The sequence below is a fragment of the Sminthopsis crassicaudata genome, chromosome 4 (genome assembly GCF_048593235.1).
Source record: "Sminthopsis crassicaudata isolate SCR6 chromosome 4, ASM4859323v1, whole genome shotgun sequence".
NCBI lineage: Eukaryota > Metazoa > Chordata > Mammalia > Dasyuromorphia > Dasyuridae > Sminthopsis > Sminthopsis crassicaudata.
Window position 1 is genome coordinate 352,352,332 of NC_133620.1, and position 15,588 is coordinate 352,367,919.

Consider the following 15,588-nt stretch of genomic DNA (forward strand, 5'->3'; position numbering starts at 1 on the left):
AGTTCAGTAGAGCTCAGCAGCAAGAGCCACAGCAGGCTGGGCGGAAGCAGTTGGTTCTACAGCAAGTTGTGTAGCAGCAGGGACGGCAGCAGCAGGGGCGGCAGCAGGGCTGGCAGCAGCAGGGGTGGCAGCAGGGTTGGCAGCAGCTAGAAGTACAGCAGCTGGGGCGGCAGCAGCAAGGCTGGCAGCAGCTAGAAGTACAGCAGCTGGGGCGGCAGCAGCTAGTACAGCAGCTGGGGCGGCAGCAGCTAGTACAGCAGCTGGGGCGGCAGCAGCTAGTACAGCAGCTGGGGCGGCAGCAGCATGGCTGGCAGCAGCTAGAAATACAGCAGCAGGGACGGCAGCAAGGCTGGCAGCAGCAACGGGAGCCACAACAGCCAGAGCCACAGCTTTGGCCACAGCAGGTAGAGCCACAACAAGAGCTGACCATGGTGATAGTGGGTTGAGCTTCTGGGTTGGTTTTGCAGGGGAGTGGGTTTCTTGAGTTTGGATGCCCCCTGGTCTCAGAGACCTCTTTTATACCCACTTTCTCAGCAGATGCTGTTACCAGCTACCATTTATTTCCTTATTTTTTTCCAGAAGAAAACCTGATAATCAAATTAGTCAGTGCAATTTTTTACTTACAATGAGTTTTAGTTATAATTACTTTTCCAGTTATTATTTTCCAATGAATTTTTTATTGCTGAGTCACTACTTGTCTCTTGTCCATTTATTACTTCTACCTTAAAACATTCCATCATAAAAGACAAACAAACAAATAAATAAATAAAGCATACCATCACCAAATGGACAGCTCCAATTGAGAAGATTTTCCTTCTTTCAAGCCTAAATATGCCTCTCTTTACATCTTCCCACTATTCCTGCTTTTGGCCTCTGGGTCAAGTAGACTCACCCAAATTCCTGCTCTCAACTTGTCAGGGTCTTTTTAAAAGCATGGAACCCTTTCCATTGATTCCCAAGTGCTGTTCTCTTCTTTCATGTTGCTTGTATTTAATGTTGTTGTATGATTTATGCCAGGAAAGCACTTGATCAGTTGAGGTAAATTTTTGTCAGTGGAGAATAGAAAAACTTCCTAGTTAGGGTATAAGTGGTTCATGACAGAGTGCTTGTGTCCTATAATCTAGGAAATGGTCATTTCCTTCTTTTCAAATAGATTTGAAATAATTGGTCTTGTACTTGTTTTGGTGACAACATAAGGGAAGTAGAGGAGATAATTGTCCAAATTCTCATTGTGGTGTTAAGATGTACCATATTAAAATATGGTTGTATTCAGAACTAAATCCTTCCATAGTGTTTCCGCTATTCTTCACAAAGGACACAGTAGTTTTTGTCTGAAACAACCTGCTGAGCTCTCCTGGGTGGATCCTTTAGATGCATGTATTTCCAGGTTTGTAAGGAGAAATATAAGTCTTCAGAGGGGAGTGGTCGTAATTCCATTTGATAATAACAGAAGAACAACTTTCTGTTTCCATCTACTTAGGCTAACTCAGACACTGAGTCATCATATTCTTTGAAAATTCTTTTTAAAATCAAGTTTATTTCAATTGCTTTCTATTGAGATGGATCAGTTGCAAAGCTATATTCCAATAGCTCTACCATGAGGAGAGGGAGATGCATTTTTGTCTTCCCTTTGCTATCCTTTTCTTACCTTTATTGTCTTTCCCTTCACTCCCTTCATCTGTTCCTACTTTGTTTTTCGTCCCTCAGGTATGTTCCCTTTCACTGCAAATCTCCCTTCCATTCCCTAATCTTCCTTTTATTCCATTCCTGTCAGCTCCCTTTCCCACATTTCCCATTCTTCCCTTTGTCTTCCTTGACCAATTCTATTTCCTCTGCTCTGCTCTTCTGTTCTTTCTTCTGCTATTCCCTTCTTTGCTCTCATATAGCTCCCTTTATTTTGGCATATCTTAAGACCACAAATAGTCTTGGGACAATTCTCTCTCTCACTTCCCTGATGTTGACTCCAAAGTAAGTTCTAGACCAATTAGGTTCAACTCAGTTTGTAACCAAGGAACCACCACTCATTCCCTTCTGGGCCTTTGGATCATTTCCTTGGTTGGAGCACAAAACTTCTCTGTCATCAACCACTTGTATCCTTAATTAGGAAGTTTCCTGTTCTTCATCCAATGAGAAAAATCTTTCTCAATTGGTCAGCCTTCTTGTGAAGGGCATCGACCCAAAAGCACAAGAAAGAGAGAAATGTTTTTGTCCATTTCTTTACCCAAGAGAAGGCATTGACGATCCATGAGAAATCTCTTCCATGCTGAAGCAAACCGACTTGTTGAGGCTGGGAAGTAGGTTTGTTCTCCCTGGCCCCCGAGGTCAAAACCGGGGGGAGGAGGTTCAGGAGAGCCATCTTTAGGCTTCAGAGGAGGAAAAAGCTTCCCTGGGAGAGCTGTCCAAATAATGAAGAAATGTTTTAAGGCACACATCATGGAGGAGGGGTGACTCAGCAATAAACCATACATTGGAAAATCATAACGGGAAAAGCCATTACAATAAAAACATTTCAGGTAACAATTGGCACTGACTAATTTGGTGATCATGTTTTCATCGAGGAAAAAAAAAAAAAAAAAAGGAAATAAACAGGACCTGGCATCAGCAACTGCTGAGAAGGTGGGTATAAAAGAGGCCTCTGAGAAGAGGGGACATCCAAACACAAGAACCTCCTCCCTCACCTGCAAACCAACCCAGAACCTCAATCCACCAACACCATGGTCAACTCTTGTTGTGGCTCCACCTGCGGTGGCCAAGGCTGTGGCTCTGGCTGCTGTGTTTCCCGCTGCTGCTGCCAGCCTTGCTGCCGCCCCTGCTGCTGCATTTCCAGCTGCTGTCAGCCATGCTGCTGCCGCCCCAGCTGCTGTACTTCTAGCTGCTGCCAGCCCTGCTGCCGCCCCAGCTGCTGCACTTCTAGCTGCTGCCAGCCCTGCTGCCGCCCCAGCTGCTGCATTTCCAGCTGCTGTCAGCCATGCTGCTGCCGCCCCAGTTGCTGCATTTCCAGCTGCTGTCAGCCATGCTGCCGCCCCAGCTGCTGTACTTCCAGCTGCTGCCAGCCCTGCTGCCGCCCCAGCTGCTGTACTTCCAGCTGCTGCCAGCCCTGCTGCCGCCCCAGCTGCTGTACTTCTAGCTGCTGCCAGCCCTGCTGCTGCCGCCCGATCTGCTGCCAGACCACTTGCTGCAGAACCACCTGCTGCCGCCCAACCTGCTGTGGCTCTTGCTGCTGAGTTCTGCTGACCTCTCACCCCAGTCTGCAAAGGCCCAGCCTCCCCATGCTCTCTCTCAGACAGGCACCACAGCCTTTCTTCCACTGATTTCATTCAAAAAGACCTTCTTCACCAAATCACACATTCGTCCACATGAGACCATTTGCAATGAACACTACCTACTCAACATCCCATTGTCATCTTTCTCTTGCCTTCATCCTCTTACATGAACACCAAATGCTTATTTAATTTATATCTATCCAATATAATTCATCACAATTCCACCACATCCTCATTGTCACTGAAGAAGACAATATCGACCATGTGCTTAGCTCACAATCGGCTTTTATTACTCAGCTTGCAATGAAGTTTCTTTCTCAATTTGCCCATCCTCTGGATTTGTCTTTGTCTTAGTGTTTGTCCAATTCCAAATAAAGCTTCCTGGCAATTAAAGGAATCCAATGCCTTGGTGAATTCTCTCTCTTTTTGTTTTCTTTGTCAATGTTAGAGCACCTCTCACAAGCACAGAATTGCCCATTTCAAAGGGTCTCCCACTGCCTTTCCTTTCAATCACTACCCCACCTGAATATTCTCTATCACAGACTTCATAAGTGGTCATCCTACTTTTGCATCCTATCACGTGTTTTGTACACCAAAATTCAATTTTTTCCCCACTTCTCCCCTACTCATTCCAACACAAATGAATCTTCATCAGGCACCCATCGTGATTCTTCTCAGACAGAGAGCTAGCCAGATGATTGAGTGACTTACAGCCTTCCATGGATCATTTCCTCTTGTCTTTGTGTCAGTCAGTCAGGGGTGGACTTGGTGAGTGTTCATTGTGGATTAAGATCTTTGCTGTGAGAGGATCATTTCAGAATGACAAAGTTCTGATGTGTGTAGGACAGAAAAGAATAGTTTATTCTCCTTTACTGAGGAACACTGGATGAGAGTCTAGCTCCAACAGTGTATGGAGAATCAGGGAATCAGAATTTCCAGGATATTCCAAGTTGGCTTGATTGCTAATTCCCTGCAATGCTTGCCTTGAAAATGTTGTAAGTGAATCACTCTTGCTTCAGAACAGGGCTTAGACCCTGTGTAGAGAACACAATGGATCTCCTAAAGCACAAGATTTAGGTCGGGTTTGTGAGAATATCAATTCACATAATTTTAAGAGTAGACAAGGTTGTCCTTCATGCCATGTGGATATTTGTTGGGTAACAATCACTTTTCATAAGCTGCCTTTGGGATTCATGACAGAGATGGACGGAGACAGGATCTGAGACATGAAGGGAAACAGAGTTGACCAGAAATCCAGCATCTGTTGATACAAATTGAATTGATGCAGAGGTTTTTGTGACTCATGTTTGCTTACCATCAGAGACACCAGGATGGTCAAGTAGACTTTCCAGCCTCCCTTTCGAAAGAACTCTGAAAGTCTTATGGCATTGGCAGTAGTAGGGCTTCAGCAGAGCCTTTTGTGGCATGAATTTGGACAGAAAAGAAAAGCTAGTGATTCATTCAGCTTGGCTCATTAGGGGCAGGGAAGAATTGCTGAAGAGGAAACTAAAGCGAAACAAGTGGAGGACAACTGAAGTACCTATATCCCATCAACCAATGGTCATCATGCCCTTCCCAACCTCTACTACACAACTTTTGTCATGCCAGATTCATCACCTCCATCTACACTGCTGAAAATGAGAAAGATTTGCCGAGTCTCTAAGTTGTAGAGAAATCGTTCCACAGAAGACTGGTGGTACAGGGAATGTCAAGAGAGTTCCCCAAAGGGAAGCTAACAAGGCTTTCCAGGATTCCAGAATCTTGCCAGAGAACTCTGTGCATGAAAATGTCCATTTCATTATTTTTAAACTCCTATTTTTCATGATTTGGAGGTGATCTAGGCTACATAAAGGTTATGCTAGTGAAGTATCAGGCTTAGTAAGATCTATATCACTATGGATGGGTCTTGTCAGCCATACCTAGACTTTTTTCTTTTTCTCACTGGCCAAAGTGGGCGGGGAAGGAATAGGGAGTGTACCACTTTGCCTTAAGTACTAAAGCAAATTCCTCTGCTTGTTCAACTTCCAAACAATCTGGCCACATCCTGTGCTCAACATAAGAGTCCTTATACCTCCCTGTTTCCTGTACATCATTCTGCAATCCATGAAATTCATTTATTCACAAGACATAAGGATTTTTTCAGAGCTGGAGTAGGAAACTCTAAACTAAGAGATACGTGGTACCCATAGAATAAGTGACTAGACCCTAAGGTGTTATCCCAAAAAGGAGAACAAAGCACAATGGCTGCCTTCTATGAGTCAGGACACAGTCTGCTTTCTTCCCAGAGCTGTTAACTAGGGAAGGAACAAAATGACTTCTGAGACCTAAGAGTGCTGATCTACTCCATCTGGTGTAACGTGGAAAATACCACCCAAGGCAACAGAAAGCATCTCCAGGTTTTCCAGAATCCTGATCAAGAAGTCTCTGGGTGAATTTGCTCTTGTTCCCATGATTGCATCCCATGTTTCTTGATGACTGATGGCAGGGACTTCAACCATGGATGGCTTGTTTATGTTTGTCTTTCAAAAAGATTTGAATGAATGGATCTGTCCCTTGACCCATTAGTCAACCTATCAAATCTTGAAAACTTACTCTTTTTTTTCAGGAAGGAATCAAGGAAAACTTACTCTTCTGCAATTCCTTTTTTTCTCATGTCACGGGCAGTGACCCATAGATTGCCAAATTTCCCCATCATATTGTTTCTCAGGTAGAATAGCTGCTGGTTGGACCCTCTGCTAATCTGGTTTTGTTCTCCCACACCAAGGAAACTAGACAATAGCACCTGAAAGGGTTTGCAATGAGTGTGCAGTGTTAATTGTTTCCCAAAATTAGAAGAAGACACTCAGAACTCAATACATGTATGTCTCTTATGGAAAGTGAAAGATTTTTTAAAATTAACAATCACATAAGCTATGACAAAGTATGATTTGGAGAAATGTAGAATGATTACTTTCTCTTTCACAGATAGTCTTGGTTTGGTGTCTGACTTCTAAAATCTGGGGAAGAAGGTTTCTTATTCTGAGCTTTTCCATCACGACTTTGCTCTAGCTTTGGAATGCTAGTGAGAGGTCTCAGATATCTATAGGTGAGCTCCAGGAGGAGGAGAAAGAGGTGCATTCAATCTTTTGGAGCTCTTCCATGGCCTGAGACCAATGGAAAACTTTTCCGGTGAGGCTCTGGATATTGCCATTTTGATTTGGTTGTCTTCTTCTGAGTTTTGATCTTGTCTGTCACCCTAGTAACTTTCGATAGTTAGGCTCTTTTTCTGTGTTTGCTCATTTCTCCATCCCATCCCACAGCTTTTAATTCTAAGCTAAAGTGGGACTCTGCCAGCAGAGTGGAAGGGGCACCCTTCTAATTTTCAGCATTTTTTTGGGGGGGGGTGACATTTTTCTGAGCCACTTCCTGGGATCTTGGTTCTTGCTTGGTTCTTGCAAGGTGGTATGATTTCAGGAAAGCCATGTTTATGGCTCTCAGGGACTGTGCTCTGGTCTGTGAGTTGCCGCAAACACTGTTACACATCCTACAACTAACTATGTATGTGCAGGCTCCTGGTTCCCCTGAGGGCACACGTTACACTACACTAATGCTCCACATTGTCCTGAACCTGAGGTCCAAGAGTGATACCCAGATCCCAGGATTGGTGCTGAAATGGACTCCTGCCCTAAGGGTCAGCAAATGGCTCCCCATCATCTCCTTCTGCCCATTTGTCTGGATCCTCTTACTGTGCCTTAAAAGTCCAAGAACTGCCACTTCTACCCCAGATGCCGTTGATCCCAAGGATGACCACCAGCTTGCTAGGGCACAGCCAGTCCTGGATTGTAATCCTCTTTTTCTTGGGTTCCAAAGACTTTTCTTCTCAACCTTCAAAATTGTCTTGGGTGGGAAACTGTGTTTTTTTCCCTTCCTTTGGTAGTTTCCTCCATTTCTCAGTTGGTGTTAGCAGCATTACTGGAAACTGATTGCAGGGCTGTAGGCAGAGCTCAGGGGGCACCCTGCTTTATCTCCAGCAACATTCCATAACTTAAAAGTTTGCAAATTTGTCTTGATATCATTTGGATCAACATCACTCATAAATGGACTTCCCTCTTTCTATATAAAATTGGCCATCTCAAGGAATAAAAATGAAAATAAAAAAGACAGTTGTTATCAAAATTAGGAAACCTTGTGATCAGTTTCAAAGCCATATTTCATCATATCTAAAAAGAGAAGGAGGTGAATTTTTGTCTTCCCTTTGCTATCCTTTTCTAACCTATATCGCCTTTCCCTTCACTCCCTTCACCTGCTCCTACTTCATATTTCTTCCCTCACACACATTCCCCTTCACTGCAAATCTTCTCCCTTCCATTCCTTAGCCTTCCTTTTACTCCATTCCTTTCAGTTCTGCCAGCTCCCTTTCTCACATTTCCCATTCTTCCCTTTGTCTTCCTTGACTTTTCCTATCTCCTCTGCTCTACTCTTCTGTTCCTTCTTCTGCTCTTCTCTTCTTTGCTCTCCTATGGCTTCCTTTATTTTGGCATATCATAACACCATAATCAGTCTGGGGACAATTCTCTCACGCACTTCCCTGATGTTGACTCCAAAGTAAGTTCTAGGACAATTATGTTCAACTCAGTTTGAAACCAAGGAACCACAAGTCATTCCTTCTGGGCCTCTGGTCCATTTCCTTGGTTGGAGCACACATGAGAACTCTCTTCTATGCTGAACCAGACTGACTTGTTGAGGCAGGGAAGAAGGTTTGTTCTCCCTGGCCCAAGAGGCCAAAACCAGGGATCAGAGGTTCAAGAGTTAGGCTTCAGAGGAGGAAAAAGTTTCCCAAGGAGAGCTGTGCAAATAATGAAGAAATGCTTTAAGACACACAACATGGAGGAGAGATGATTCAACAATAAACCATACATTGAAAAATCATAACGGGAAAAGGAAAAGTCATTACAATAAAAATATTTCAGGTAAAAATTGGCACTGACTAATTTGCTGATCACGTTTTCATCGAGGAAAAAAATAAGGAAATAAACAGGACCTGGAACCAGCAACTGCTGAGAAAGTGGGTATAAAAGAGGTTTCTAAGACCAGGGGACATCCAAATTCAAGAACTCCCTCACCTGCAAACCAACCCAGAACCTCAATCCACCATCAACATGGTCAGCTCCTGTTGTGGATCCACCTGCGGTGGCCAAGGCTGTGGCTCTGGCTATTGTGGCTCCCGTTGCTGCTGCCAGTCCTGCTGCCGCCCCTGCTGTTGCATTTCTAGCTGTTGCCAGCCCTGCTGCCGCCCCTGCTGTTGCATTTCTAGCTGCTGCCAGCCCTGCTGCTGCCGCCCCAGCTGCTATACTAGCTGCTGCCGCCCCAGCTGCTGTATTTCTAGCTGCTGCCAGCCATGCTGCTGCCACCCCTGCTGCTGCCAGACCACTTGCTGCAGAACCACCTGCTGCCGCCCAACCTGCTGTGGCTCTTGCTGCTGAGCTCTGCTGACCTCTCATATCTGTCTGCATATGCCCACCATCTCCATGTTCTCTCAGACAAGCAGAAAATATTTTCTTCCACTGATTCACTTCAAAAAAGCCTTCTTCAGGGCAAACAGTATCACACATTCATCCCCATGAGACCATTTCCCATGATCACTACTTACTCAACATCCCAGTATCATCTTTCTGTTTCCTTCCTCCTCTTATGTGGGCACCAAATTCTTATTTAATTCAATTTATATTCATCCAATATGATTCTTCACAATTCCCCCACACCCTCATTGTCTTCCTCTCTGACTTTGGTCACCCAGTTTTGTTTTTTGAGCAGGACAATATCGACTATGTGTTTAGCTTTCCATCAGATTTTATTATTGAGCTTGCAATGATGTTTCTTTCTCAAATTACCCATTGTATCCATTTGTTTTTTCTTAATGTTTGTCCAATTCCAAATAAAGCTTCCTGGAAATGAGAGGTATCCAGTGCTCTCTCTTTTTGTCTTCTTTTTTCAATGTTAGAGCAGCTCTCAACTTCACAAAATTGCAAATTTCAAAGGGTCTCTCCCACTCTCTTTCACTTTAACCACTATGCCAATTGAATATTCACTATCTTAGACTTCATAAGGGGTCATCCTGACTTTGTGTTCTGTCACATGTTTTGTAAAAATACGCCAAAATTCTAGTTTGTTTTTGTTTTTGTTTTTGTTTTTGTTTTTTTCCCCTGTCCTCCCCCTACTCATTCCAACACAAAGGAATCTTCTTCAGTCACCCATTATGATTCTTCTCAGGAAAGAGCTAGCCAGGTGACTGAGTGACTTACAATCTTTCATGGATCATTTCCTCATATCTTTTTTCAGTCAGGCAGGGATAGACTTGGTGAATAGTCATTGTGAATTGAATATCCTTGCTGTGATCAAGGAGAGAAGAGGATCATTTCAGAATGACAAAATTCTGATGTGTGTAGGAGAGAAAAAATAGGTTACTCTGTTTCACTTATCCACAATGGATGAGTGTCTAGCTCCAACAGAGTATGGAGAATCAGGAAAGCAGAATACACAGGTTGTTCCAAATTGGGCTTGATATCTAATTCCCTGCAATACTTGCCTTGAAAACATTGTCAAGGAATCACTCTTGCTTTAGAACAGGGCTTAAACCCTGTGTACAAAACACAAGGGATCTCCTAAAGCACAGTATTGACATTGACTGTGAGAATAACAATTCACATAATTTTAAGAGTAGACAAACTCACCCTTTGTGCCATGCAGATATTTGTTGCGTAACCATCCCTTTTCATAGGCTGCCTTTGGGCTTCGGGACAGATGGACAGAAACAGGAACTGAGACATAAAGGGAAGCATGGTTGATCAGAAATCCTGCATCTATTGCTGCTAATTGAATTGATGCAAAGGTTTCTGTGACTCATGTTTACTTATTATCAGAGACACAAGGATGGTCAACTAGACCTCTTCCCCTTCTGAACGAACTGTAAAAGTGTCATGGTTTTGGCATAGTAGAAATAATTTTACTTCCCCTGAATGAATTTTTAACTGTTGCCATGACTTCAACCGCAAAACCCCAAATTCTCTAGCCTGAAGAGACCTCATGTTTCTCTACTTGTCCATGGACTGTTCGTTGTCCTCAGGTACCTTTGGGTTTCCATGAGGATAATGCAAAAGTTGACCCATAACCACCCCTCAGAGATTGATTAGATCAAATGAGAATCAACCTTCAAGTAGCCCCACTTCACCCACTCCCACTGGCTGCATCCCAGATGAGTTCCTCCCTATCCTGTTTTCACCTGGCTCTTGTTCTCCCTACCACTATACTTTATTCTCCTTAGAGATGTTTTCCCCCCTACTTGATAACTCCCACCAAAAGGGGCAAGTGCCTAACGACCTTCTGCTTTCCTGCAATTGTTTCCTGCCATTATCTTGTCTCAAGGTCTTGAGGGCACACTTGTTCCTCACCCTAGGGGAATGACTGCACAAAAATATGAGGCTGTCTCTCTGTTTGCAAGACATTTTCTCAACGTATGAGCCATGGGAGTGGAGATGGTACAGATGTAAGAAGATGTACAATCTTCCATTGTGAGTACAGATCACTGGATAGGTAGTAAATCAGTGAACAAAGCACATTGACTTCAGGGAAGAAACATGTTTTCACATTTTTCTTCTTCACAAGTATTATATCTTTGCAAAACAATATATTTCAGGCAACAGGTATATGAGAGCTCTTCTGAATCTTTACATTCATACCACTGCATTAAATAACATCCTGATTTTGAACTTGGCCATTCAAAGCTGGAAAGATATTCCTTGAAGTTTTTAACTCCAGAGTATTATGGATTATCAGATAATTAGAATGATAAACTCCATCGAAAGATGCTTTGAATCATTGACAGTACCACGGTCATTCAACCACCACAGATGTCATTAAAGGAGGAGTGAAAATGAACCAGCATAATATAAAATAAATCCACATAAATCCTCAGCATTTTTATACATCACCAACAAAATGCAACAGCAAGAGATACAAAGAGAAATTCCATTCCAAACAAATGTTGAGGGTATAAAATATTTGGGAATCCATCCACCAAAGAAAAGTCAGGAATTATATGAGCAAAATTACAAAACACTTGCCACAAAAATAAAGTCAGATTTGAATAATTGGAAAGACATTCAGTGCTCTTGGATAGGCCGAGCGAATATAATAAAGATGACAATACTCCCCAAACTAATCTATTTATTTAGTGCTATCCCAATCAGACTCCCAACAAACTATTTTAATGACCTAGAAAAAATAACAACAAAATTCATATGGGAGAATAAAAGGTCAAGAATTTCAAGGGAACTAATGAAAAAAAAAAACAAAAACAAAAACAAAAACAAAAAAAAACAAATGAAGGTGGTCTAGGTGTACCTGATCTAAAGCTATATTACATAGCAGCAGTCACCAAAACCATTTGGTATTGGCTAAGAAATAGACCAGTCTATCAGTGGAACAGATTAGGTACAAAGGACAAAAAAGGTTACATCTATAGCAATCTAGTGTTTGACAAACCCAAAGATACCAACATTTGGGCTAAAAATTCATTTGAAAAAAACTGTTGGGAAAACTGGAAATTAGTATGGCAAAAATTAGATATGGACCCACACTCAACACTATATACCAAGATAAGATCAAAATGGGTCCATGATTTAGGCATAAAGAATGAGATCATAAATAGATTAGAGGAACAGAGAATAGTCTACCTATCAGACCTGTGGAGGAGGAAGGAATTTATGACCAGAGGTGAACTAGAGATCATTATTGATCACAAAATAGAAGATTTTGATTACATCAAACTAAAAAGTTTCTGTACAAACAATACTGTTGCAAACAAGATTAGAAGGGAAGTAACAAATCAGGAAAATATTTTTACAGTTAAAGGTTCTGATAAAGGTCTCATTTCCAAAATATATAGAGAACTGACCCTAATTTATAAGAAATCAAACCATTCTCCAATTGATAAATGTTCAAAGGATATGAACAGACAATCCTCAGATGATGATATTGAAATTATATCCACTCATATGAAAGAGTGTTCCAAATCACTACTGATCAGAGAAATGCAAATTAAGACAACTCTGAGATACCACTACACACCTGTCAGATTGGCTAAGATGACAGGAGCAAATAATGATGAATGTTAGAGGGGATGTGGGAAAACTGGGACACTAATACATTGTTGGTGGAGCTGTGAAAGAATCCAGCCATTCTGGAGAGCAATCTGGAACTATGCCCAAAAAGTTATCAAACTGTGCATACCCTTTGATCCAGCAGTGCTGCTATTGGGCTTATATCCTAAAGAAATACTAAAGAGGGAAAAGGGACTTGTATGTGCCAAAATGTTTGTGGCAGCCCTTTTTGTAGTGGCTGGAAACTGGAAGATGAATGGATGTCCATCAATTGGAGGATGGTTGGGTAAATTATGGTATATGAAGGTTATGGAATATTATTGCTCTGTAAGAAATGACCAGCAGGATGAATACAGAGAGGTTTGGAAAGACTTACATGAACTGATGCCGAGTGAAATGAACAGAACCAGAAGATCGCTGTACACTTCAACAACAATGCTGTATGAAAATGTATTCTGATGGAAGTGGATATCTTCATCATAAAGAAGATCCAACTCACTTCCAGTTGATCAATGATGGACAGAAACAACTACATCCAGAAAAGGAACACTGGGAAGTGAATGTAAATTGTTAGCACTACTGTCTATCTACCCAGGTTACTTATACCTTCGGAATCTAATACTTAACGTGCAACAAGAAAATTGGATTTACACACATATATTGTATCTAGGTTATACTGTAACACATGTAAAAAGTATGGGATTGCCTGTCATGTAGGGGAGGGAGTAGAGGAAGGGAGGGGAAAATTTGGAAAAATGAATACAAGGGATAATGTTATAAAAAATTACTCATGTATATATACTGTCAAAAAATTATAATTATAAAATTAAAAAAAATTTAAAAATAAAATAAAATAATTAATTAAAAAAATAAACCAGCATAGTTCTTTTTTTTTTTTTACTGTCAACAGGAGAATAACATGACTCTATATAAGTTTCTTAGAAAAAATTCTTGTGTTATCATCAAATGAAATTAAGAACTATCATCTCCAAAGGCTTATAATATTTTGCCTTGCAAAACCAGATATATAACCAAAGGACCCACCCAGGAGAACACAATAAAACTACTGTGGCCTCTGTGAGGAATACTTGAAAGAAATACATGGGAGGGACTTAGTTGTGAATACAACTATATTGTGCATTTTAATTTGGCACATCTTAACACTATAATGTAATTGGACAATTATTACTCTCACTGACCTTATGTTGTTATGACAACAATAGCTAGACTGATTATTTCAAGTCTATTTGAAAAGGAGGAAATGCCCCTTGTACCTTCTGAACCTCATGACCATTTCTTTGGTTAGAGGACAAAAGCACTTTGTCATGAACCACTTGTAGCCTAACTAGGAAGTTTTTCTCTTCTGAATGGATTGACAAAAATTTTCCTCAGTTGATCAAGTGCTGTTCTGGCATACATCTTAGAACAAAATTAATTACAGGAGACGTGTAGAAAGAGAATGGCACTGTGGATTCATGAAAATGGCTCCATGGTGAAAACAGCTGACATGTTGAGACAGAACTCAGTTAATTCTACTTGGCCCTAGAGGCCAGAACGAGGAGCAGTGGGAAAATGAAAAGAGAGGCATATTTAGGCTTGAATGAAGGAAATTCTTCCCAATTGGAGCTGTCCATATAATGATGGAATGCTTTAAAATCCATTATAAATGGACAAGGGGCAAGCAGTGACTAAGCAATAAAATATATGTTGGAAAATAAAAACAGGAAAAGTAATTATAACTAAAAACCAATTCAAGTAAAGATTGCACTGACTAATTTGATTATCATGTTTTCTTCTTTAAAAAAATAAGGAAATAAATAGGACCTGGCACCAGCAACTGTTGAGAAGGTGGGTATAAAAGAGGTCTCTGGGACCAGGGGGCAACTAAACTCAAGTACCTCCCTCACCTGCAAACCAACCCAGAACCTCAACCCACCAACACCATGGTCAGCTCCTGTTGTGGCTCCACCTGCTGTGGCCAAAGCTGTGGCTCTGGCTGTTGTGGCTCCCGCTGCTGCCAGCCATGCTGCCGCCCCAGCTGCTGCATTTCCAGCTGCTGTCAGCCATGCTGCCGCCCATGCTGCTGCCAGCCCTGCTGCCGCCCCAGCTGCTGCATTTCCAGCTGCTGTCAGCCATGCTGCTGCCGCCCCAGCTGTTGTACTTCTAGCTGCTGCCAGCCCCGCTGCTGCATTTCCAGCTGCTGCCAGCCATGCTGTTGCCGCCCCAGCTGCTGTACTTCCAGCTGCTGCCAACCCTGCTGCCGCCCATGCTGCTGCCAGCCCTGCTGCCGCCCCTGCTGCTGCCAGCCATGTTGCCGCCCCTGCTGCTGCCGTCCCTGCTGCTACACAACTTGCTGTAGAACCAACTGCTGCCGCCCAACCTGCTGTGGTTCTTGCTGTTGAGCTCTACTGAGCTCTCACACCTGTCTGCAAATGCCCACCACCTACATGCTATCTCAGTCAGGCAAAACATCTTTTCTTCCTCTGCTGAAGTAGAGGAAGACGTTGTTAAACAGCAAACAGTAATGAATTTGTCCACATAAGACCTATTTTGATGTGATTGCCAGCAGCTCAATATCAAACTATCATTTTTTGGTACCTTCATACTCTTATGTGAACATCAAATTTTTATTTAATTTGAATCTATCAAATAAAACTATGCATGAGATTTCCATACACCCTTCTTGACTTTCTTTCTTCTTGACTTTCCATCACCAAATTTTGCTCTTTGAGCGCAGCAATATCGACCATGGGTTTAGTTCACATTGAGTATTAACAATAAAGTTGCAATAATGTTTCTTTCCCAACTTTCCATCACATGGATTTCTCTTTGTCTACTAATTTCAAATAAAACTTTCTGGCAATTAAATAAATTCACTGGCTTGATGAATTCTTTCTCTTTTTGTCTTTTTTGCCAATGCTAGTGCAATTCAGAAAAATCACAGAATTGCATATTTTCTCTTCAGTTGCCCTTCAGTTTAACCCATACCTCAACAGAATGCTTTCACAAGCTTAGAAGATGCTCATCCTGCCTCTGCATACTACAAGGTGTTTTGTACAAAGTCAAGAATTTATAACTTTTTTTTCTTTTGCCTGTAAATCATTCCCATACAAAATTTATCCTAAACATGCTTTCTTATGCAGTGAGCTAGCCATTTAATTGTGTGACTTGCAGTCTTCCACTGATCG

The 15,588-nt window shown here is 41.9% G+C and overlaps 1 protein-coding gene across 1 annotated transcript; it reads left to right on the forward strand.

The window, feature by feature from the left end:
• The first annotated feature begins 2,714 nt into the window (after positions 1-2,714).
• Positions 2,715-14,802, forward strand: LOC141540813 (uncharacterized). The gene is made up of 4 exons (XM_074264764.1): positions 2,715-3,195; positions 6,066-6,073; positions 8,483-8,720; positions 14,264-14,802. The coding sequence occupies exons 1-4, from the start codon at positions 2,715-2,717 to the stop codon at positions 14,800-14,802; spliced, it is 1,266 nt and encodes a 421-aa protein (XP_074120865.1).
• Positions 14,803-15,588: the final 786 nt, after the last annotated feature.

Excerpts from the sequence above, each read along its gene's own strand:
- LOC141540813 (XM_074264764.1), top strand. The coding sequence starts at position 2,715 with ATGGTCAACTCTTGTTGTGGCTCCACCTGCGGTGGCCAAGGCTGTGGC. Across the intron at positions 8,721-14,263 it reads AACCTGCTGTGGCTCTTGCT|GTCTCTGGGACCAGGGGGCA; the intron begins GCTGAGCTCTGC and ends GGTATAAAAGAG.